Genomic DNA, 24,461 nt, shown 5'->3' with positions numbered 1-24,461 from the left:
AATGAAGTTGCTTCTGGAGAAAGTTTCGATGATTCTGCCTGGATTTTATGCTTTGTTCCCAAATTGAGATTTGATAGGAAGGTTATAGAGGTGTCGAATTCATAGTTGCTAAGGCTACGTGCATGCCAGGGAGCTTTTGATTCCCAAGCTTTGACTCAAAGCAACATATTACAATTCTTACTCTGTATCGCAGCTGCGTTCTACGTGGTATCAATTAACTTTAGCTACAGTCATCCACGATAGAAAGAAATCCGAAATAAACGACGTAAGCAAAACCAGTCACACTTCCGGAGTATCTTTTTGATAAGTATGCTGGTCTCTAGCCCAGATAAAGGAGGATTTTGGATGTAGTGCCAGCATTTCAACCCCACATTGCAGTCGTTTATCATGTTCCATTTATAAAGCATCTATTTCGGAAAGTTTTCATAGTTCAATGGAAAAATAAACATTTAAAACCAGAGTGTTGTGTTTATTTACAGTCCAAAACGGTTTTTTCCCCTCAAACGACATTATTCCACTCGCAGTACAAGTTGAAGGATGACGTCATTTAGCGACTTGTGGCTAGTTTTTGAACAGCCAATAGCGGCTTTCCTTATTGAGGAGTCCGTGACACTACTTCCTGTTAGCAGTGGTAGCATTAGCAGTTAGCCCACAGCGGCTGTTGGTGGCAGTCATTCAGCCAGCAGGGCAGTCAGGCAGGTCGAGCAGGGATTCATTGACAGCCATCCTCCTTTCCAGGAATTGTGTGTGCTGCCGGGTTTTACCGTTGGGCTTCCCCTCCTCGGACTAGCTGTAGTTGCAGTCGATAGTTCTTGTCCGCACCGTCACGACAGGAAGAAACGCTGGGACATGGCCAGACCAGAACAAGTCCTGGTGCTAGAACCACAACATGAACTGAAATTTAGAGGTAACGCTGGTGAAGAGGGCTGGGTCGCTGTCTATAGCGCTGACTTGTAACTCATTCATTATTAACACCGTGTTAAAGTCTTCATTGGTCTTTTAGTCTTCAGTAATCTTAATTGTCATCGCACGTCAAATGTGTCTTGATTAGCGAGCCCTGGTCTACGCAGCAGTGACATTTGAACGTTGTGTGCGTCGACGCTACCTAGCAGGCTAGGTAGCATTCGGCTAACCTAGGTAGCATTCGGCTAACCTGGGTAGCTGTCAGGGCCAGGCCCGTCATCCCATTTCTGAAACAGCACTTCGCCGATTTCTGCGATGGTTATTATTCATACGTCGTCACGACGCTTTTCACTGAAATTAGCACGAACTGTCATAACGTCACCCGCTCCGCGCCCTGACCGAGAACTGGCTGCTGCTATTAAGCGGCGGTTCTGGTACGTTCCATGGCCAGGTTGTCACTGCTTAACGTTAACATACTTCATGACACATAACATCGGGATTTTCTAGCTTTACTCACACTGTGCAACCTGAATTCCTTCCCAGCTTTTCTATAGCCAGGGAGATTGTGAAAGTGGGGTCTGGTGTGACGGGGATCAGGATTCTGGCATAATTGGCTTTGGGCGTGATATTGCTGTAGATCAATCTGTGCTGGGCTGCCATCAACTTCTAAATGCAAAGATCTCAGACACAGAAAAATATCGACATGCCCCATTTGATGCGAATATTTTCCCAACGCACCATTGTTGGGGATAATTGAAATGAATACTGTTTTGTCAACATTGTAACAGCATTGTGTCTGCTCAGAATCCCTGCAGAGGAAATATGAATGTATGGAGGAATATTCCAATCCAGATTCACCCTAAGCCACCATACCATTTCCCTATGTGATTCCCAGGGCCCTTTACAGATGTCGTCACTGCTTATCTGAAGCTCACCAACCCCACAGAAAGAAAAATCTGTTTTAAAGTCAAGACCACGGCACCACGCAGATACTGTGTACGCCCAAATAGCGGCATTATTGATGCTGGTTCCTCCATCAACGTCTCTGGTTTGTAAAAAATCTTTAAATCCTCTCACAAAATAAGTCATGAATGAATTATCTATGTTGATTATTATGGAGCAGTGTGGATGTTTTCCTAATGTCTGTTCTACTGTTTTTTTTTTGTTGGTTTTTTTAGTTATGCTGCAGCCTTTTGACTATGACCCCAATGAAAAGAGCAAACATAAATTCATGGTACAGTCATTGCTGGCTCCCTACGACATGACTGACATTGAAGGAGTTGTAAGTACCGCCCATTACGTATAATATGCTTTGGTGGTGATATTCCACTGTGGATGACTTCAGGTGCTGAAACATGCTGTTAGTATTTAATTGTCACTTTTTGCAACTAAAATCTGTGAATATTTTCGGTGCTGATTGTGTGATTTGCTTCACAATAAAACTATTCTACAAGTCCTGAAAGTGCAAGAGTGCAACGGTAAACCATCGTAACTAAGATGCAGCAAAATAAGCTTTGGGATTTGGTTGAAAAGCTCCAATTTTCTATTTCTCCGAAGAAAACACAACAAAAGTTCTATTTTGGTCTCATCTTTTCACAAAGCTACGCCTTCCTTGTGCATGTGATCTTTGCTGACAGGCAGCAATTTTCTTTTGTGTAGTCTAGTAATTTCCTCCCTGTAGTCAGAGTAACAAATGCTGGATAATCTCCACATGGTGGACACATTAAAATATTAGGGATTCCACAGATCATTTTAACTCTTGACAATTTAATTATATGTTAGTTATATGTGACCACTTGGACTATTGCACAGCCATTGTTTGGAATAAAGCTTTTAATTTTATTGCATTTGCACATGATTTGTCTGTCTGGGAAATGCATCTCAAACTGATTTCCATATTATTGGTCACTGCAAGACTTTCCCTTTTTTTCCCTTTGTATTTGGTACGGTCCAGTGTGCTCGCTTTTAGCCCCAGGGTGATGTTAACACACTCGCGTAGCCCCGTCATTATATGAAGGCTGACTTATGTGTGTCTCCTGTTTCTTTAGTGGAAGGAAGCAAAGCCTGACGACCTGATGGATTCTAAACTGAGATGTGCTTTTGAGATGCCTCTAGAAAATGACAAAACTGTAAGTACTCGTTCTTCGCACATGGTGCTTTTAACAGCCACCATCGATGCAATCGAAGCCAAATAAGGATGAATTCAGTGTGCAGCGTTTCCCCTGTAGTATCCTTAAATTGCACTGTATCCTGCAGCCAGTATGGATTCAGGTCTAGCCAGCCTGTAACAGAGCTCAGTGAGGGAATCTCGAATGCCATGAGATCTTAATCAATAAGCCGGAACGCTATGGAATCAGGGAAACGGCATCTGAGCGGGTCAGAATTTATCTAAAAAACACAAAACAGTTTGTGAGTCGGCACACGAGGACATTGTGCGAGGTATTCCCCTTGGGTCAGCGTTTGGTCCAGAACTATTCATCTTATACATCACTGATATCTGAGACATTCCTACTGTTTGTTAATGATACAATTATCCTGGGGGAGTGAGAATTTATAGCAACTTCTGGCCACAGTCAGAACATACACTTTAAAACTCAAATAATTTGTGTATCTAATAAAAGATTTGCTGCATCATCACATTAATATGATAAATTACCCCACAATTATCCAATTAATTTTTTTTACGTATATATATTTCAAATAATGAGTCAAAAATCAATACAGATAAACTGCAACCCCTTCCAGACTTTAGTGCTTTTAACACCCTCTGGTGTAGATGTTTTGGCATCGTTTTGTGTCGTCTGTTTCTTCAAAAGAACTTCACAGTCAAATGTTCAGGTGTTCTTGGTTTGTGTCCATTTTCTCAGTCTCAGTCGCCATCACTGTATCTTGTGTGATGTTATTTCTTCATGGATTCTTTTCACCTCATTTCCCATCTTGTCTCTGTATGTCTCCCCACACCTTCCACCCCCCCCCCCCACCGTCTCTCCACAGCATGAGAGCGAAAGCACCAAAATTGTGTCTTCCTCTGCCCCCTCTGTTAAGACCGAGCACACCGCACTGCCCAAGTCCACCAGCTCCTCGCTGGACGACGCTGAGGTGAAGAAGATCATGGAGGAGTGCAAGCAGCTGCAGATGGAGGTGCAGAGGCTACGGGAAGAAAACAAACAGATCAGGGTGAGATGTTCCGAAACAACAGGGTTTTTATATCGGCATTAGTCCCCCCTCCAGGTTTTGTTCAGCTTTGAACACGTTATTGGAAATGATGCTGAGAAACAACATTGTGCTTTAAGATGACTCCTCCGGTTCTGTTTGCACTGTTTGTCTGATCGCTGCTTCCATCGCAGGAGGATGATGGACTGAGGAAGAGGAAGATGACCTCAGGTGCTGCTGCTCACTCCTCATCTATGGCGAGCGCTTCCATGACGGAGGAAGGCCTATGCACCCGCGTCCTGGCGCTGTGTGTGCTCTTCTTTGTCATCGGAGTCATCATTGGCAAGCTGGTGATGTAAAGACGGACAGAACAGTGACGGACGAACAGACCATGTGCTCGAGGATGTGAATGATCTTGGTTACAGGGAGGTCTTCTGCTCTTTTGTTTGTTTGTTTGTTTTTTAACATACAAGGCAATATCATTTTGGCAATTTAAAGCAAAAGAAGGTGATTCCCAAGATAACCTGAGAGTTTCTGTCAGCTCTTCTGTTCCGTTTTTCAAGCATCTTTAATCTGGTCTTCTCCGTCCATCCACTTTCCCTAAATGATCTTCCAAAAACTTTGCACCCTTATGCTGGCTGAATGTCTGAAGTCTCACTGGTTATTTATTAATGCTTACATATTAAAATATTTCCTCCATCACATTGTAAGCGATTTAACACTACTCTTGTCTGACCTGTTGCTGATATTTTTTCGCTGAGCCGTCAGTGAAAGCCTCAATCTCTTGTCATCTTCACAACGTTTGGTAATCGTACATGCCAGTAGAAGTCCTGCCTGTGTCTTGTGTTCTTTTTTTTCTTTTTTTTTTCTCCCAGGGTTTTTGGGGGTTCGTTTTGTGGAGAACTCAACACTGAATTCATTGGCAGATGTAGAACAGCGGAGAAGGTTCGAAATGCCATGTTTTTTTTTGTTTTGTTTTTTTAAATCCAACAGAAAAATGTCAAATCTCACAGACAAGAGTAATCAGCAAATGTCCACTGTATCCAGCATATGAGCATATTGTAACATTCTTGTGAGAATAATTAAGATGATTGGGTACAAGATGAGCTAATTTAATCAATCACAATCCCTCGTTTTCCAATCCCTCCGTGCAGCGACGCAGACCGTTTAAACCCACCAGAGAATATAACAGTATCTTTGTCCACATTATTTACCTTTACCCATGGAGTATCACATCACATTCTCTAGTGTAATGCAACAAATAATTCTTATGCTAGTCACAGTGCTCCTGTTTATAATAATGCACTCTATTTAAATGTCCATTCTGCAATCTGCATGAAATAATTATTTTGAGTGTTATGAGCATACACTGCTTTAAGGGACCATCTTTAGTCTGGTTTACCATTTCTTTTATTTCTTTGTCCCTTTTGGGGGTTGAGGTGATGGGTGACATGTCTGTATTACTGTCTTGTGATCATCAGGGCAGTTTAAAAAAAAAAAAACACAAAAAAATGATACTTCTGTATTTTTTTTTTGTCTGAAGATGCAGGGGCATATGAGTGGTTGGAATAAGGACTAACCTGTGAATACACACTACACTGAAGAAAATATGACATTGACGCTTTAGACCAGACCATCCAAGCAATGATACAGTTTCAATGTAAGCTCACAGTAATTGGATACTCTTTTGTATGTACATAAAATAAAGGACGTTAAAACTGATAACTGGCATTCATCAACGCACTAATAGAGGAAGATTATAGCTGAACCGCCATGGACCGTGTAGCATCAAAAAGAATTAAAATGCATAACCCCACCGACTTTTGGTCTTTGTTTTGATGTAACCAAGCTATAATCAGCTTGTGACCAATTTCCAGTAAAAAAAAATCAATCAATCTCAGGGTCTAGGGGTCACCATATATTATAATGCTGCCCCGGTTCAGAAAAGAAAGAGGAAGTTATGAACACCGGTAACATAAATAAATCTTTGCCATGTTAGAAGGTGACCTCACACAGAGAACACACTCAAGAAATACACACACTCTCTGTACCTTTTGTTTTGTTTTTTCAAGTAACAAAATCTTCCCCAGATTATCAATTCAACCCTCAAGCCAAGGTAAAATAGAATTTACCAGTAATTAAAATGAAATCTGTCCAGAAAAAATATTATAGAGATATACATCTTGAAAGTGAGAGACACATACAGTTGTGTCCAAAATAATAGCAGTCCAACATGACTAACCAGATCAATTGCCGTTTTTGGTATAAATCATATTATTACATGGCAAATAAATTACCAGTAGGTGTACTAGAGTCAGCGAAACCAACAGACCCAACATTGATGATATGAATGCTCCCGAGTCTGTGTACCTGTTTGTCCACTGTGTTATGGAGGATGATAGAAGGATCTTCCTAGGGAACAGCTGACTTCCCTACTCGTGTTCGACACATAACTTCACCGTTAATTAATAGAGTGAAAATTGGCAATTTGGCAAATAAATAGGCAAATTGAAATAATCTCTGCTAAAGAATCCCACAAAACCGTCACTGCGGTGGGTTACATCCATATGATGGGGTGGGAATGAGTGATGGCGCAACAGCAGAAATAAAAAAAAACACTGGATTGCATTCTTGCCCGAGGAAATTTATAAAATCAATATTTTTCATGAGGCATATAGAATATGGAAATCTAGTTAATTGTTATTGTTTACTTCAGAGGAGTGTGCAAAAGTTCAACAGGACAGATTTTATTTGATGGCTAGCAGTAAGTATAATTGATGATACCCCATTTGTCCAGTAGGGGGGGGGGTTAACGTGCCAAAGCGTCACAGTACAACTTCCGCTGACGTGACGTCATTAGGCCTTATTCAGGAAGTCGGAAAAATATCAACAACCCATTTTCTCAACAAGATAGCTTAGCGTCGAGCACTGCGTGGCGTTATTGGGCGATTTACAGATTTTATTTTTTATAATTGGAAGACGATAGCCTCCTAGATATGTCATTGCTAAGCAAAATATTTGGAGGAGGAAAAGGAGCAAAGGCACCGAGTCCACAGGAGGCGATCCAGAAACTCCGAGAGACGGAGGACATGCTAACGAAGAAACAGGAAATGTTGGAGAATAAAATCGAACAGGAACTTCAAACAGCCAAGAAAAATGGCACGAAAAACAAGCGAGGTGGGTTACTGCAACGTAACCTATTGGCAATTATGTGTTATATGTCTGTTAGCATGCGTGCTAGTTGTCTCCGTGTGTTGTACCTGCTAGTAATGTTACCCTCGTAAACGAATGTGGTCTTGCGAGATAAGTTTTATAGATATGTATTTATATTTATATTATCTTTATTTTTTCCTCCCTCCCTTTACCATTTTAATGATTTAGCCTTCTTTGTGTGTTGCGCAAACGTCCACATAGTGACTTTGTCACGTAATCTGTAAAAAAAAATCTGTAAAAAAACAAAACAAGAAAAACAGTTCCTTATGTCTCATTATGGTTTGGCCAATGTAGTGACATATATTTACGTGACTGTTCGTGTGTTGTCACATCCCTCCGGGCCTAAAACTGCCCGAGTGGGGGGCAAAGTAGCAATAGAAACCTGGCAGTATTTGTCATATTGCAGTAAAAACACTATTCACCTGTTCATCGTGATATTAAAGTAGAGTAATTCGTGGTCAGGGCTAACAATGGCTTTATTCATAACCTCCACACGGGGGGGGGCACTTTGTTTCGCTGTTATTACACTTATTTAATGTGATATGCACATCAATACAGCATGAATGATCTAAATTCAATTAGTTCTAATTTTTAGACTTCTCTGGTCAGCCAAGTAAAATGAATAAGCTTCTTCTCATTGTCCTCTTTGAAAATCTAAAGTTACTAGTGTTTAGCCAAGCACGTGCCTTCCTGAACTAGTAACGTTTTAATTCTGGTATAAGAAAACTGATTTCACATGACATGATTCCTGCCTTTTGTTAATATTCATACTCATTCCTTATACTCTGTCCTGTCCCCCTCAGCGGCACTGCAAGCCTTAAAAAGAAAGAAGCGCTATGAGAAACAGCTCGCCCAGATTGATGGAACACTGTCGACCATCGAGTTCCAGAGAGAAGCTTTAGAGAACGCCAACACCAGCACTGAGGTGCTCAAGAACATGGGCTTTGCTGCCAAGGCCTTGAAAGCTGCCCATAAAGACTTGTAAGGACCATTCTTGTTTCGATATTTTATTATCTACTAAACTGATGCTACAATCAATGCTGGATCAATATAAATATTGAAGAACATGGTTTGTTGCTGAGAAGGATATATCCTTATATCTGATTAACAGTAAAAGCACATAGTTTATACTGTGCTTGACAGCATCCCTTAAGCTGCAGTTGTTCTGACTTTTCATGAAGGTATGTAGCCAAATGAGGTTTGATTTTACTCATAAGCACTGTCCACTAACCTGTTGTTTCAGGGACATTGACAAAGTGGATGATCTAATGCAGGACATCACAGAACAGCAGGAGCTGGCTCAGGAAATCTCTGACGCAATCTCCAAACCCGTTGGGTTGGGTGAACAGTTTGATGAGGTGGGTGAGAGAGTTCACACAATAGAGCTCTGCCCATAGACTTTTAGGTAAAGGCTTCCATAAATGTTTCACACACATGTTTCACTCTGCTGTCATGAGCCAGAGACAATGAACCCATCTGATAGAAGGATCTTCCTTGGGAACAGCTGACTTCCTTACTCATGTGTTCGACTCATAACTTCACTGTTAATTAAAGTAATAGGATTTATTGGGCATCATTAAGATCCCAGCAAAGTTTGCATAAATGTGTTTGTGGTGTTCTTTAAAGCGTGACTAATGACTCGCACACATCGATTCTTTTGTCAGGATGACCTGATGGCCGAGCTGGATGAGCTGGTACAGCTTGAGTTAGACCAAAGCTTGCTGGATATTGAGGGAACAGAGAATGTTCCCCTCCCCAATGTGCCTTCAGCATCATTACCTTCCAGACCCGGTAAGAGTATGAAATGAGATACTTTCAAGTGTATGTTTGGTAGAGATTTCCAACTGTTCTGATTAGGGTGGCAAGATATCCATAAAAATCGGCTAAATCTGTTTTGAGGACACAATATTAGATTAGATTAGATTCAACTTTATTGTCATTACACATGTCACAAGTACAAGGCAACGAAATGCAGTTAGCATCTAACCAGAAGTGCTTAAGTAGCAAATAAAACTGTGATGGGAATATACAATATATACACACAATGATATATGTTTATGATATCAATCTATATGTTTGTATTTACAGAGTTCACAGATATGTAAAGGGTATATAAAAGTCATTGCAACCAAGATAAATATATATATACAGGCTGTAACTATGGTGCTGAATTTCCTACAGGATCAATAGAGGTTATTTATGCAGTTTTTAACTATGTGTATGTTTTGACTATACAATAATGATAAAGTATGGTAAAAATGTGCAAAGTATGGAAAGCAGTGCAAATAACCGGATGTGGGTAGTGCAAATAACAGATGTAAATAGTGCAATTATTGTAACAGATGTAATCAGTGCAAATAGACTGAATGTACAATCAGTCAGTCCAGATATTCAAGATCCAATCTCGTTTCAATGTCTGTTAACTCTGTTTGTTCCGACCTTAATAGCCAAGAAAGAAGAGGACGACGACGGAATGGAGGATCTTCAGCGCTGGGCAATGGAAGCCATATAGATGGCAGATCTGCCACAGGATACCTGCTTTAGAGAGGGTAGAGGAAGGCCTACAACATGGGAATGAATGGACTGATAAACACATGTGTGAATGTCTTCCTGTGTCTGAGGGAACTGACCATCAGAACTATGTATCACATTTACATAGCAACAACGCCGATATCCTTACTGTCCTGAGCCCTTCACAAGTCCAGATCTCTACTGGTGTATCTTCAGAAAGGTACACAACATGATTTTCTTTGGAAAACTAGCACTTCATTGTCCAGCCGCTCTGTAAAGTTCTGCAGTTTGATAAAGGATAGAGGATCTGCAGGGTGACGCCACCGCAGAAGACGTACAGTTACTGTAAAGGCCTGTTTACAATTGACATATTTATCTGCATATTTATGCTGTTAAACTTTCTGTATGTTCAGGAAATCTTATTTTTCCTAATCTAAGAGTAGAATGGGGTGAGGTGTGAATCAAAGGTGTTTGCTGTAGTTGGAGCCCATCTTGACTCCACTTGCCTTCACCCTTCTTTTTGTGTCCTGCTGCCATTTCAGCAACTGCTTCCCTCAAATGTATTATTTGTTTTGTTATTTTAGGTAACTATCCCAAGTGTGTGCATGTATGTGTGTGAGGTTTTACGTGCTGCTGGCAAGGCTGTGTAAAGGTCAAAGTGGGAAGTCATGATGCAGATGACAACACACTGAATGAGAGAACTTTCATTTTTTTCTGTTTCAGAGTGTATGTTTAAAGTTTATTATATCATAAAGTGGGGTCGCAGCTTAACAAGGAGCTGTTTACCAGTCGATTTATGACATCTGCATTATAGAAAATAAAGTCAATCCCATTCTTTTTAACATAACAAAGATTAACATGCAAGCTTGTTTGCATTTCTGATGTTTTATTTATGCAGCTGAGAGTATTTGAACATCAATAAAGGTTTTCATTTATTTCATAGTATTCGTATACGTTGGTACTCAATGTGCCAGGTGCCGAACTTGCAAATTCCTCACATTGAATGCAGGGTGCTGGGCCCTGCAAATGCATATATGGGTTGTTTTAACACTTGGAGTGATAATCGGAAGAAATCACCAAATTCTCAATTTCCTGCCTGGAGATGCCTTTTAAGGTCTTTATCAACGACAGGTAAAAAATGATAAAAAGAAAATCTGTGTCTTTAAAGTGATAGATTCATAAAATGTTGGGAAAAATTAAACTCATGCACTACACTTGATAGGCTGTCAATGCCAATTCGACATGAATAAATAAACTAAATAATTCAACAATTAAATAAATAAATTATCCAATAGTGTATTTATGCTTTTAGTTTTCGCCCTCGATAAACAGCATCTTGCCGGTAATCATAGCATTCACATTGTAACTGTGAATATCCACGTCAAAGGCAATTTAAATTTTAAACGTAAACGTCGTTGCTAGGTTACAGAAGAGTATAAAAGCAGCGGTTGGACTTGACTTCAGGGCTTTCACAGTTCCAGGCAGCTGCTGATTCCCCCACAGAGAGAGAGCACAAACTTACAGAGGTTTTAAAGGAAAAGGTCACCAAGATGGCCAGAAACTACACTGACCCCAGCATCTGCCGGTAAAATCCGAATTAATAAGAACATGATTCGGTTTGTGAATGTCTATAAAGATACGAATGTTGTACTTAAGCAGGTAAAGTAGGCGAGTCTTGATCGTCTTTAAAACGGTTACAACTGTAGATATTTTATAAAACTCTTTGACGGGACAAAGGACGAGGGTTTATATCGTGTGGAACAGCGCTACAACAGCCGCTAAAAGTGATTAATATGTAGAAACTTTAGTGAATGGAATAGGATAGAATTTCTGCATGGTTTGTTTTGGTAGTCTTAGTTTATTTAGGCGATAATAACGCGTAAAGATGTAAAGTTCATGAATGTGCTTCGTGTTAAAGTCAAGGACACATCCAAAGTAACTTGATTGGTTCTGACTCTGACTGGACAAATTATATGTTAAGATTAAAATTAAGATTAAGATGAACTTTATTCATCCCGTGGGGAAATTGAATTATAGTAGCAGCCTATGCAAAGTATAGAGACAGAATAAATAAATACAGATAAGATTAGAACGTTATAAGCATATATACAGCATTATATTATGTGTGTATATATATACAGTATATATACACACACATAATATAATATATACATATTATAAGTATGTTACGTCCAATCAGTCAAATTGAGCTTCTTATTTTGAAAATTTTACATTGACTTAATTCTGCTCCACAATATATGCAATATATAAAATGATATATTAAAATATTTAAATTACAGATATTTCCTCAGAGGTCACTGTCGATTCGGTGCAGGTTGTTGGTTCAAACATGAAACACCCCTTTGTTGGTATTTCCAGAGAGGAGGTTGTTTTTATGGACAGAGGTGCAGGTGAGTTCTTCTGTACTGTACAGTTTATTTAATGCATTTGTGTGAAGACTGAGTGAACTGCTACATTAATTGTGATTGATTTGTTTGTTTTTACTAGATATCGCCACGTTTTGGTCCCAAAAATGGACTTGGCACCTGAGAATCAACCTTCTTCAGATGATGATGCAGCTGCTGCCGCTAATGATCAGAAGAAAGAGCCAGACGTCACCTGTTCCATATGTATGGAAAACATTTATGAGATGAAAAAAACTTTTGGGATTCTCCCAAATTGTGTCCATGCATTCTGTGAACCCTGCATCGTGACCTGGAGACGGATGGACAGATACCGTCCAGATGTTGTAAAGTACGTTTCACCAACATCTAACCTAACTATGAAAAACCATCAGGAACTGATCACGAACCATCTTTTGTTGACCTCTCAGGGGTTGTCCAGTGTGCAGAGTCCGATCAGATTTTTATGTTCCGAGTGAATCCATGATGGAGGGAGAAGAGAAGGAACAGCTGATCATCAGCACCAAGCAGAGATGCAGGTTTGTTGTGAGCTTCAGTTTCCTGAGCAGCTGTATTCACTAGAGTTGGACTCCATGTTAACACAGATGCTTTCCTTCTTTTCCATGCAGGGAAGATTTCTGCAGCTTTTTTGATCAATCTGGCTTCTGTCCTTTTGAAGAGGATTGTCGATATTTGACAGCCCGGAGACCCGAGGTCAGTGGAGTCCATGTTGTGTTTAAGGGCTCAGCACCATTAGATGATGCTGCTGCTGCTGCTGGTGTGTTTATTCTAATACCTGACATTTGAGTTTCTTTCTCAACAGCATCAAGAAGAGGAAGAAGGAGCAGAAGAAGATGACGTTGATGATGAGGATGACGAAGATGAAGAGGATGATGATGAAGATTATGATGATGATGACACCAGCGATGAGGATGTACAAGTTTATACAACAGTAATACGCATGGATGAACAGGACCTCCGTGTTTTGTTTATCTTTACAAATTCATACACGCAGTAACATTAACATAAGGCGAACCGATGCAGATGGTTATAACACTGCATCATGTACATGACATATAGCGGACTGATATGCCGTGATTCCCAGATCAGGTAATTCAACAGAATTTCAGTAACTAAACTAAACCTGAGACAGGACACAAAATAACATTCCAAACATCGAATTGAATTAAGGTAGAGCAAATAATGTAGATTTAATACTGAACTGAAAATATGGCAAACATGCACATTAAAACTGCAGATCTTGAGGGTTCATGGGAAGGGGAGGTAATTGGGGGTCTGGGGTGTATAATGTTGAAGAGATCTTGGATTAAGTGAGGACTGTAGATTTCCAGGAGGGAGGGACATTTAAGTGAAATGTTTAAAAAATCTTTAAGTTGTGTGGCTGTTGAGTCATTACCAGACAGGGGAAAAGATGGATACACCAAGCAAAATAAGCATTCTGCTTTAGAGAGAAGGATTCTACCAAGAACAGACAACCCTTTGGAGCCAGGTATTAATCACACATTTGGTGTTATTTATTTATTTAATGTTTTTAGTTATTAATATTTGGAAGATTACTTTACTGGTAAATTTCCAATTACAGAGTCACAAAAGGAGCTGCTGGATTCAAGTCCATGGCTTTTACAGTGGAGTAAGTTATCGATTTACAGAAAAAATATTAAAGGAAGAAAAATAACAATAGACACCCACTTCCTGGACTCACACATCTGCTGGTAACTGTTAATAATGATGGAAATATTTGGTTTGTAAATGTTTATAATGATACAAATGTTGTATTTAAGCATGTAAAATCTAGTCCAGCCTTGATTTAATAATTTAGACAGACTATAAAATCAAGTTGTTTAGAAACACTAATGTTGGCAAATGTGTAAGACACAGATCTGCTTGCTCCACCTCAATGCTCTCATCCCAGCTGGACACCTCTTAAACAATCCCTGAGATCAATTTTGGGCTGAAATCAATTTTAAGAAAAGGTCAGAGTTATATATATCCAAATGAAAACTTTTTTACGTGACATGAGTAAAACATTTTTAAAAAAAAAACATTACAGATATTTCCTGTGGCTGCGGCAGATGTGGCTCAGCATACAGGTACCCACAGATGTGGACATCGTGATGAAAAGAGGCACAGATAAGTTCTTTTCCACAGGTTTCTTAATTACCTACTGCAAGAAAGTTATGTGAAAGCCGAACTTTATCTGTGAATAAAAATTTAATGAAAGATTCAAGAAATGTTTACATGATTGTATAACTGCCCTCTATATCATTGCTATAGATTAACTTGAACCAGTCAGCAGAAGAAGAGGAAGAAGACGAAAAACAGACCCAATGAGATTTATTAACAAGTTTAATTAAGCGATGAAGCTGCAGACAAGGGGAATTATGAAAGGATGAATCACTGTCTTCAGGATGTGTATCTTCTGCTTGATGTGACTTGGTTACACAATTGTCAGCACAGTTGTATCTTTGTCAATGACCTTTGTAAACAATAACTGAAAATGTGTTATTTTCTATCAAAGTGTCTTTCAAAATAAATGAAACATTCTGTAAATTTACAGTTTATTGTCACAATGTCGTGGTAGAGAATTATCTGAATGTACACTATCTAAACCTTTAGTGTAGTTCAATTAATGTGTAAAGCTGTAGTTTATTATGTTTTTCCGTAAAAATTAAAACTTGGATACCAATGGCTTTAAAATAGTTGACTCTTGGTGCTTTATGTAGTTACTGATATAAACACAAGGTGCTATGATTAGGAAGAAGCTGGTAAAGCATCATAATATGCAGATCAAGACAATAATGGTATATTGTTAGAGGATCCTCTTGTTTTAATACATGCTCTTTGGGAAACTCTGAAATGGGCAAAGAACAGATGAATAGATTTTGGTGGTTCTGGATTACAGAGAAACTTGCTATTTTAAAGATCAAAGCCAATTGGTTTTTTTCTTTAGGAAATTGCTTTGATCATAATGTGATCTTGAATTTCTGATACTTATATATTTAGTATCTGTAACCCTGAATTATTTTAGGATTATTATTGCTTCTATTACTACTGCCTATATATAATATACAACTGCTGCAAGTCGAAATTTCGGTGGGGAAATTACATATTTTGGCGCTAAAACCAAAACCGAATCACTGTCGCAACTAATGACGTCAGGATCCGGCGACTCCGCACATGCGCATTTGAGCTTGAACGCTGATGCAAGAAATTTTCGGTGCAGCAGTGTGTGGCGTTCGAGTGACAAAAAGTAGCTTAATCTCTTTTACATTTTAATCCGCAAAAATGTCAGGAGACGAGGTAAGATACTTGAATGTTCACGTTTAATCATTGGTGAATTTTGTCAGTAATTAACTCAAGTATCAAACCAGATCGGGACTGAAGATGACTTTGGGCCTCGCTCCGCTTCCACACTCCCTTATCATGTCTCACATGGCCGAAACCGAACTAACTTTCACCTGAGCTGGTTGGATAACAATTAAAGAAGAACTCAATTTAAAAACGTTATAACACTCTGTTGTTTCACATCAAACAATTGTAGGTCGGCAATCCGGCCTGTCAGAGCTGTGGAAGGACTCTGGAACACACGTCTGATGTTAGCAAATTAGCTTTAGCTTATAGGAAATGCGCCGTAAAGACATTGATGTAAAAGACAATTGATTGCTTATAATCATGGGACATGTTTTGTATTTTTTTTAAGTGGTTACTACATCTGGCACGGGGCTCTAATTTTTGCTTCTATTTCCTACATTTTCTCTTCAATATGGAAGTGAGGACAGAGCCCTGTGTGAACAGCATTGTTCATAATCTTGAGTTGAGGACAGGTTTTGATTCATAAACTTGAAATGAAACAATCATTTAAGTTTTGGTAACGGTCTAAATGTAGACAGTCCAAATGCGGTAGTGTGAAGGAACAAGGAAGGCGTTTATCTGAAAGTATAATGCTACGTGTCTATTTGATTACTATTTGTCATATGTTGTCATTCAGGAGTGTATTTTGCCTTTACTTAGAGATTTTGTACTAAAGGAGAATAACAACCAAACGTGGACTTGACTTCTGTTTTTTTAAAAAGCGATTTAAGCTAAAATTGGAGCGTGGCTCTGCACATTGATTTCCACAGTTACACAGGACTTTAGTGGAACTGCATGTCTTCACCGGAGCCAGCTGATCTGCAATACTGCCCCACTTTATGATCAGGCTCCAAAAATCACCACTATAGGGGCTGAAAAATGGGGATCAAGCAACTAAGCTATCCACTTTCATTTTGTATAAATGGCATAAACTCTCCTTTTTGTATCGTTCAGATGATTTTCGATCCCAATATGACCAAGAAGAAGAAAAAGAAGAAGAAGCCCTTCATGTTGGATGAGGAAGGGGGAGAAGGAGTTGGCGGGGAAGAGGCTAAAGAGGTGGAAACAAAGGAAGCCGAGCCCGAAGCTGGAGACGACAAGGAGCTGGATCTGGATGATGATGATAGCAGGAAAAAAGGTTGGAGTGAAAATGGAATGTTTAATTGAATACGCACTTTTAAGGAGATGTTTACATGGATCTAAGCAGAGTTTGGTCTTTTCAGAACCATCTGATGATTTGAATGACTTGAATTTCTTCAACCAGAAGAAAAAGAAAAAGAAACCCAAGAAAGTGTTTGATAATGAAATTGAGGAGACTTTTAAGGTCTGATGATGCTTTTCCTCATCATTGTGCTCTTCCTGCTTGTTTTGTTTGCTCATTATTTCCCTCCTTTCATCTGTAATTGATTTCTTCCAGGAATTGAAAATTGAAGGAGAGCAGCCAGAAGTGCTGGAAGAGGACAACCTGGACTTGATGCTTCCCACCAAAAAGAAAAAGTCAAAGAAAGTGGAGATTGATGAGGGTGATGCCCTAGATAAGGATGATGGTAAGAATTAGGAATAAATAAATGAAGACTAAATAAAGACAAGGTTATAATGCAATATATATGTGACATGCATCCTCTAGCTTTGGAAGATGATGAGGGCAAAAACAATGATGGAATCTCCTTCAGTTCCTCCACTGGACCAGCATGGGCTGGTTCTGAAAGAGACTACACGTATGACGAGGTAGGACTTTTCTACATATGCAAACAGAATTAGTTGTGCTATGAAAAATGAAGTTTCATTATGTAAAACTGTAAATTACTTACCTTTAGTTTAAGAGTACCACTCATTCAGGCTTATTCCACAGTGTGATTAGATCAGTGAAGCAGCTCTTATAACTCGTATATCTATTATATGCTCAAATAATAAATAATAGATTCTAAGTCTCATTTTATACCCACCACAGTATGTAGTATGCTGCAGCATTCATGGCCAAGTATGCTAAAAGATTTTGCTTTACATTCACGCTGTATTACCGCTTGATTTAAAAAGGGAACCTTTTTAAGATTTTTTTTAATCAAAGAAGGGGAGGCTCAGTATTAACTGTTACTCTGCTGCCTTTGTCTCAGCTTCTGAACCGAGTCTTTAACATCATGAGAGAGAAGAACCCAGACATGGTGGCTGGAGAGAAGAGGAAGTTTGTGATGAAGCCTCCGCAGGTGGTCCGAGTTGGAACCAAGAAAACTTCTTTTGTCAATTTCACAGACATCTGCAAACTGTAAGTTTATTACATTGAGCCGACTGAAAGCTGCTAGCAGTCCTGTCATGTTTCTAATGTTTATATTCAATGCTTTGTTCCAGGTTGCATCGTCAACCTAAACATCTGCTAGCTTTCCTGTTGGCTGAGTTAGGAACAAGGTAAGTGTGTATACATTGTAATGACATTTGTATCTGTTCATGGGCTGATCGACATCAAAAATTTAATCTGGGCGTGATTGTGTGAGTTTATTTTTTTATTTCTCTTTCACAGTGGTTCTATAGATGGAAATAACCAACTTGTGATCAAGGGCAGATTTCAACAGAAACAGATAGAAAATGTGTTGAGAAGATATATCAGTAAGTAGCCCTTTCTTTACTTTATTTGAAAATGATTGATTTGTATTTTATATATAGGATCTTTGAGGCCTATATGCACCTTTTTTGTTTCAACTTTCAGTCAAAAATGAGAAATTAGAATATTTCAGCATTATGCAGTCTATTCGTTCTTTCACGTTCGTGCACGTCACTGCTAATAACCGTGTTGTTGCCCCTGCAGAAGAATATGTGACTTGTCACACCTGCCGCTCCCCAGAGACCATCCTGCAGAAGGACACTCGCCTCTATTTCTTGCAGTGTGAAACGTGCCACTCCCGCTGCTCAGTCGCCAGCATCAAGACTGGTTTCCAGGCTGTGACAGGCAAGAGAGCACAGCTTCGCGCCAAAGCCAACTAAAGACCTTGGAAACTGGGGTGCCCCTCTTCTCTCGGCCCACCAGCCCCAGTGGGGCTGAAGCAGGAGATGGACGCCCCCTTGATTCACTGAAAAGACTCTATGAATCGGACTGCGGGAGGGTTTGGCTGTTGTTTTTATCATTTTCTGACCTAACCAAGCAGGGAGTGGAGGTAAAGCTGACAGATAGGGTTCAAACGCAGGAAGCAGATAAAGTGTACCACATGCTGTTGGACACAGTGGCTCTTTGAACACACATGAACACTCTCACTTATTAGTTTTAATTTTGCATTTGCTGTGATTCTTGAGTCCCACAAGGAAACAAAGATGTACCTGACAAGAATTTCTCATTGGTTATGGTCTACTCAACCAGCCAAATTGTAGTCAAGCTAAGTAAGATGAACTAGACTAGAGTGTCGGGGGGAAATGGTTTCGACAGTTGTAACTTCAGTACTCTTGTGGACAACTTTTTCTTCTTGGACTCCAGGACACTTGAGCAAAAGGGCTCCTCCTTCTTGTCTGATCATAAAACACAAAACTTAATGTGTTTGATGCCTTGAGGAGCATTCACACACTTCATTTCATTCTTTTGACTTCTGAATTTAAAAGCAACAGAATTTATCAAACATTTGAGATTTGATTAGTAAGATGTGAAGAATAAAGTTCTTTTGTCAAGGTGTTTTGCTTCCTGTAAAAAATTGCTCTGCTTTTGTTTATTTTTACAAGAATCTGAATATTGGTCTAGGTGCACAATGGACTGTGGGGGGAAAATGTATGGTGATGCTATGATGTGAACTATAACAATAGTGTCAAAGAAATTGCAACTTTCTGCTGATTTTAATGGGAAAGTTTTTCACAAGGTCACAATTTATTCTTTATCGTGGCTAAAATCAAAGCACAAGTAAGACTCATTTAATGATCAAAGGGTAAAGATTTGATTCTATACAAAATTACAGTTATGTTCGATTGTTCACAACTGCCTGCTGTATTTCTGGTACATAGTAACTTTAACCACATCAACCACAGGTTAGTGAATCATGGGGTGTTTATAAAACTGGGGTTAAGTTTCGGCACGGAGAAGCTCCATAAAGGAGGTTTGGTGTAGCGCCAGCAGTTCCCCCTCACATGGCAAAAAAAAGCTCCGAACAAAACCAACACGTCAAGAGTTTATTTACATTTAAAGTCTTTTCTTTTGCTTGTTTTTGTGCCACCCATTTCACTATTGCTCTCGCCGGCACGAGCCCATCTGCTGAGGACGTCACTTCCTGCCTTACAGCGACTTTTTGGACAGCCAATAGCGAGCGTCCTTACTGGAGAGTTGGCAACACTAGTGGAGGGTCACTGGAAGGTTCGTAGTCAAGAGACTTAACTCCTGGTGCAACATGCCTCGCGTATATATTGGACGACTGAGCTATCATGTCCGCGAAAAAGACATTCAACGATTTTTCAGCGGATATGGGAAGCTGATGGAGATCGACCTCAAAAACGGGTACGTTTTGGTCTTGAAATGCTAGCTAACAGGCAAGCTAACTAGCATTATTCGACACGCGTTACGTTTAACCGCGCCAGCGCCGACGAACGCTTTATGTTCGTGTATTTCATCAATACCAGCACATCATCTTAAGCGTTCAGGGCTGAGGCAGCAGGGAAATACCAAAATTCGTCTTCGTCGGCTGCTTTCTTTCTAAAGTTCGAGTCGCGTGTCAGGAGCGGCATGGACAACATGGCGGCTTTGTGTGCTAGCATGTTGCTAGCAGGGCCCGGCCAGTGCCGACGGCCTCAAGCTGTTGGACGGTGTCGCCGTTCGTGAGAACACAGCAGGTGTCACTCTACACATTTGAATAACATCCTCTCCCTTCCAGATATGGTTTTGTTGAATTCGAGGACAACCGTGACGCGGACGATGCCGTGTACGAGCTGAACGGGAAGGAGTTGTGCGGAGAGCGGGTGATCGTCGAACATGCCCGTGGGCCGCGCCGAGACCGAGACTTCTACGGTGGGGGTTACGGGGGTGGCGGGCGCAGTAAGTGCAGTCTTTTACAGAATCTTCTCTCGCTTTCTTTCCGGGTGAAGGGGCGACCAACCGACCTGACCGGCATAATGGCCTCTAAAAGCCTTAAGGTTTGCTGTGTAGGGACACTTGTTGAGCCCGTGTTTTTGTGCCTCAGCATGTAGCTGTGCACCCAGGAGAGAGCGTTATTTTGATAGTTAATTACACTTTTTTGACACTGTATGGTGGATTTTGAGGAGTAATCACCACCAGTTGACATCCTTCAAACGTTTTTTTTTAGTGTGATATACTGATTAATCTATTTAAAAAAAAAAAAAAAAAAAAAGGTTAAGGATGCCAAACCTATAGGATTTGACCCCACAGGTTTTTTGATTTTTTTTTTTCCTGGCCCTCGTTATCAGAAAGAAACAAGTCAGAGATCTTGGAGCAGATGTGAAGGCTAGACTGTTTACACGAGATTCAAAAGACACAAGAGGACCCCAAGAAAAAAGATTTGAGTTCTGTTGATTTTAATTTAAGAAGCAAGCTAATCACAACATAACGCCATAAACCTAGCCAGTGTTAATTTGGTGCAGGGTGGACTTACACTTTGATGTGAAATGTGTATTTGTAATGGTATATATTTTTATTTTCAACATTAACAAAGTCCTTGATGTTTCAATTTGAAAGAGTCCAGTTGCGGGCTGAGGCTGAGAGTCCATTGAGGCTAAAGATGACTGGCTAAGATGACTGCCTGTCCCGTTTGGCCTTGGCTTTCACCTTTACAATGTGTGTGTGACCTTTGCCCCCCCTTGATCCTTGGCTGACCTAACCGGAAGCCATGATGACAGCAGCCTTTTGCCAATAGACCAGGGGCGATGGTGAGGATTGCCATTGGTTTTTATGTTGACAGCAAACATAAACGGAGCGGCTGTAGTTCACAACTTGCAATAGCAAGAATTGTAAGTGACAAAAGTGGAGCACAATATATGAGACTGTCATCAGGTCTAATGTAAAAGTTTTTGGTATATACCGTATTTTCTGGACTATGTCGCTCCGGAGTTTAAGTCGTACTAGCCAAAAAATGGATAATAAAGAAGAAAAATAGATATATAAGTCGCACTGGAATATAAGTCGCATTTTGGGGGGAAATTTATTTCATTAAATCCGAGACCAAGAACATACATTTCATCTTGAAAGGCAATTTAAAATAACAATGGATTAGCAATAGGCTTACGGTATGCTAACATAACCAATTCAGCTACATGACCCACAACGAACTGAGTACGCGTCTGCTTTGTTAACGTAACATATTAAGTTATTCAGATAACTATAGCATAAAGAACATCCGAGCATGTTTACCAAACAATCAAGTCTAACTCCATAGACGAAGCACCGCTTCTTCTTCTGCGTCGCTAAAGGAACTAGTTCCTCAGTACACGCGCCTAGAGCGCCCCCTTGTGGTTGTCAGTGTGAAAATAACATACATGTGAAATTCTGTAATGTATTAATTTAAGTCGCACCCCCTGACAAACTATGGGGGGGGGGGGGAGTGCAATTTATAGTCCGGAAAATACGGTATGTTGCTCAACACCGTTTGCTCAATTCGATCAAACAGCGTCCATAACCTGTGTGGATACGCCCTTTCTGTTTGTGTTACAGGGGTTCAGCGGTCTTGAAAGAACATCACTATGTATTTATTTATGCAATTCATCAGTGTGATGCACTGGCGTAAGATAAGCTTGATATTACCAGAAACAGACGCAGTGGTGTTCTTCGCAGCAGAAAACTACTTCATAATGCTGAGCAGCACAAAGTGCCCAAGCAGGGGCTTGTAAATCTTTATCTGATTTGTTTGCAAGTGGGATCAGAGGGAGTTTTATTTATTAATTTGCTAAGCTCCCTGTGGAATTATATCTGGCTTACCTGCCTTGTGTTATTGGAACAACCGTGTCCTGTTGTTGTGGCACACCATTACAGTGGTTAACTCTTTCATGTGTTCTTTTTAAAGGCAGTGGTTACAGCAGCCGGAGCCGCACCGGCAGGGACAAGTATGGACCTCCGGTTCGCACAGAGTATCGCCTTGTTGTGGAAAACCTATCCAGCCGCTGTAGTTGGCAAGATCTCAAGGTATTCCCACAATCCCAGGTCACGGTTGGGTCGTTTTTAAAATGTGTATATAAGAGCACCCCTTCTGTATTTTTTCTGTCTTTATTTTCAGGACTTCATGCGTCAAGCAGGGGAAGTGACTTATGCCGATGCCCATAAGGAACGCACAAACGAGGGCGTTATTGAGTTTCGGTCGCACTCGGACATGAAGAGGGCTCTGGATAAGTTGGACGGTACGGACATCAATGGAAGGAAGATTCGGCTGGTGGAGGACCGAGCCCGCAGGGGAAGGTCTGACTCCGGCAGCCGCTCCAGGTAGGAGCCTTTTTGTGCCACTTCAGATCGAATTTTTAAAAAATCCAGACATTTCTAACACTTGGCACGTCGATAGATCTCGAAGTCGCCGCCGCTCCCGCAGCAGGAGCCATGGAAGTCGCAGAAGCAGGAGCTCCAGGAGCCGCTCCAGGTCCCGCTCTCGGTCAGTGATCTGCACGCTTCTAAAGTAAGCACCATAAAACAAAGCTAATCAAATCTTATGTGTCCTACAGGTCTCGTTCTCGCAGCAACAAGGACCGCAACCGTTCCCGCTCGAGGTCTGGAAGGAAGTCTGGAGAAAGCAAATCACAGCCTCGCAGGTCCCGCTCCGGATCCCACAAATCAAAGTCCCGTTCCCGCTCCCAGAAGTCCCGTTCCCGCTCCCAGAAGTCCCGCTCCCGTTCGAACGAGCGCAAGTCCCGCTCAAAGAGCCGCTCAAACAGCCGCTCAAACGTAAAGTCTCAGCGCGATTCCCGTAGTAGATCCAAGGAGACGGGCTGCGAAAAGAAGCCCCGCAGTCGCTCGGCCTCCCCAGTACAGAACGGGGAGAGAGAAGGCGTCGCCAAGTCTGCCTCTCGCTCCCCGTCTCCCCAGCCAGACGATCGCAGGTCCAAGTCGAGGGAGAAGCGCTCCGCCTCTCGCTCCGCTTCACGTTCAAGGTCTCGCTCACGATCTAGATCGGCCTCTCGGGATTAGTGGGGGGTGTTTGTGGGGGAGGGGGCATCTCAAGTTCAGTGCTGTACATATTCAGCTGTATGTCATTCTAGCATTCACATCACGTCTGGGCTTCAGGTGTGCACTTGTCTTAAACGGGTTTTAAATATAGTTTTACTTGAGTGTGCACAGTTAAATTAGACGCCAGTTAATTGATATGTCCCATCATTCTGAGTGATCCGTCGTCTCCTAAAATTAAAAGAACAAAAACTGCTCTTTAAACATTCGACCTGAGGCAGCTGTCAGAATTTTAGATTTGATATCTTTGTGTTGCTGGCCCAGGCGAAATCTGAGCTCTTGTCGGCGGTTTTTGTTACAGTTTCAAGTCCTTTTGCGAGGATTCTGTTAAATATTCAGAGAAAATTTAAGCAAAAAAGGGATTTATTGCATTTTTGATCCTTTGGACGTATTCCCCTCTTAATATGTACAGCGGTGTTTTTGATTCGGCTTGACCTTAACTAGACTCATCTTGCACCACTGCCATTGTTCCAAATGCAGTTCAGTTATTTTCTTACCAAAATTTGTTGATTTTCCTGAGGGTTTTTCCCCTCCAAACCTCTGCTTATTTAATAATGAAGTGATTACGTTTCATATTGGGTGCATCTGCAAATCTTGCCAAAGGTGTGGGGTTTAAGAGACAAATTCACGCTTGGCAAATGCATTTTTTTTCCAACAGGAGTAATCTTTTTTTATTAAATGTTCAATAAAAGATCCTAATAATCGTTCAGTGTGCTGTCGCCTTGTGTTCAGACCTCAGCTGCAGCATCGACATGACCCATTTCCTGTCAATTATATAATGCATGCTG

The 24,461-nt window shown here is 40.6% G+C and overlaps 5 protein-coding genes across 7 annotated transcripts; all 5 read left to right on the top strand.

Moving 5' to 3' along the window:
* Nucleotides 1-619: 619 nt before the first annotated feature.
* Nucleotides 620-5,875, top strand: LOC101062942 (vesicle-associated membrane protein-associated protein B). Of its 2 annotated transcripts, none has more exons than XM_011617265.2 (6): nt 620-907; nt 1,799-1,951; nt 2,082-2,185; nt 2,952-3,032; nt 3,949-4,080; nt 4,251-5,875. In XM_011617265.2, exons 1-6 carry the CDS (start codon nt 850-852, stop codon nt 4,413-4,415), a joined length of 693 nt encoding a protein of 230 aa, XP_011615567.1. In that variant the 5' UTR covers nt 620-849; the 3' UTR covers nt 4,416-5,875. The 2 variants fall into 2 exon arrangements, with proteins under 2 accessions (XP_011615567.1, XP_003976391.1); XM_003976342.3 differs by having other exon boundaries at nt 621-907; nt 3,898-4,080.
* Nucleotides 5,876-6,898: 1,023 nt separating this feature from the next.
* On the top strand, nt 6,899-10,718 carry LOC101063168 (charged multivesicular body protein 4b). Its single transcript, XM_003976343.3, has 5 exons — nt 6,899-7,233; nt 8,073-8,250; nt 8,513-8,627; nt 8,934-9,060; nt 9,717-10,718. Exons 1-5 carry the CDS (start codon nt 7,053-7,055, stop codon nt 9,779-9,781), a joined length of 666 nt encoding a protein of 221 aa, XP_003976392.1. The 5' UTR covers nt 6,899-7,052; the 3' UTR covers nt 9,782-10,718.
* A 135-nt stretch (nt 10,719-10,853) lies between these two features.
* Nucleotides 10,854-14,884, top strand: LOC115249141 (probable E3 ubiquitin-protein ligase makorin-1). The gene is made up of 9 exons (XM_029833634.1): nt 10,854-11,365; nt 12,081-12,191; nt 12,289-12,534; nt 12,614-12,721; nt 12,812-12,896; nt 13,006-13,692; nt 13,786-13,833; nt 14,116-14,176; nt 14,254-14,884. Exons 1-6 carry the CDS (start codon nt 11,331-11,333, stop codon nt 13,198-13,200), a joined length of 780 nt encoding a protein of 259 aa, XP_029689494.1. The 5' UTR covers nt 10,854-11,330; the 3' UTR covers nt 13,201-13,692; nt 13,786-13,833; nt 14,116-14,176; nt 14,254-14,884.
* Nucleotides 14,885-15,356: 472 nt separating this feature from the next.
* Nucleotides 15,357-19,225, top strand: eif2s2 (eukaryotic translation initiation factor 2, subunit 2 beta). The gene is made up of 9 exons (XM_003978827.2): nt 15,357-15,503; nt 16,509-16,692; nt 16,778-16,878; nt 16,972-17,101; nt 17,182-17,282; nt 17,669-17,817; nt 17,901-17,957; nt 18,070-18,155; nt 18,355-19,225. Exons 1-9 carry the CDS (start codon nt 15,489-15,491, stop codon nt 18,528-18,530), a joined length of 999 nt encoding a protein of 332 aa, XP_003978876.1. The 5' UTR covers nt 15,357-15,488; the 3' UTR covers nt 18,531-19,225.
* Nucleotides 19,226-19,817: 592 nt separating this feature from the next.
* LOC101068731 (serine/arginine-rich splicing factor 6) lies at nt 19,818-24,377 on the top strand. 2 transcript variants are annotated; one of them, XM_011620223.2, is made up of 6 exons: nt 19,818-20,016; nt 20,390-20,523; nt 22,529-22,647; nt 22,739-22,941; nt 23,018-23,104; nt 23,175-24,377. In XM_011620223.2, the coding sequence occupies exons 1-6, from the start codon at nt 19,910-19,912 to the stop codon at nt 23,635-23,637; spliced, it is 1,113 nt and encodes a 370-aa protein (XP_011618525.2). In that variant the 5' UTR covers nt 19,818-19,909; the 3' UTR covers nt 23,638-24,377. The 2 variants fall into 2 exon arrangements, with proteins under 2 accessions (XP_011618525.2, XP_011618524.2); XM_011620222.2 differs by having other exon boundaries at nt 19,819-20,016; nt 20,390-20,550.
* The last annotated feature ends 84 nt before the right edge of the window (nt 24,378-24,461 follow it).

The sequence above is a fragment of the Takifugu rubripes genome, chromosome 3 (genome assembly GCF_901000725.2).
Source record: "Takifugu rubripes chromosome 3, fTakRub1.2, whole genome shotgun sequence".
NCBI classification, from domain to species: domain Eukaryota; kingdom Metazoa; phylum Chordata; class Actinopteri; order Tetraodontiformes; family Tetraodontidae; genus Takifugu; species Takifugu rubripes.
This window is presented reverse-complemented; position numbering and strand designations above follow the sequence as displayed.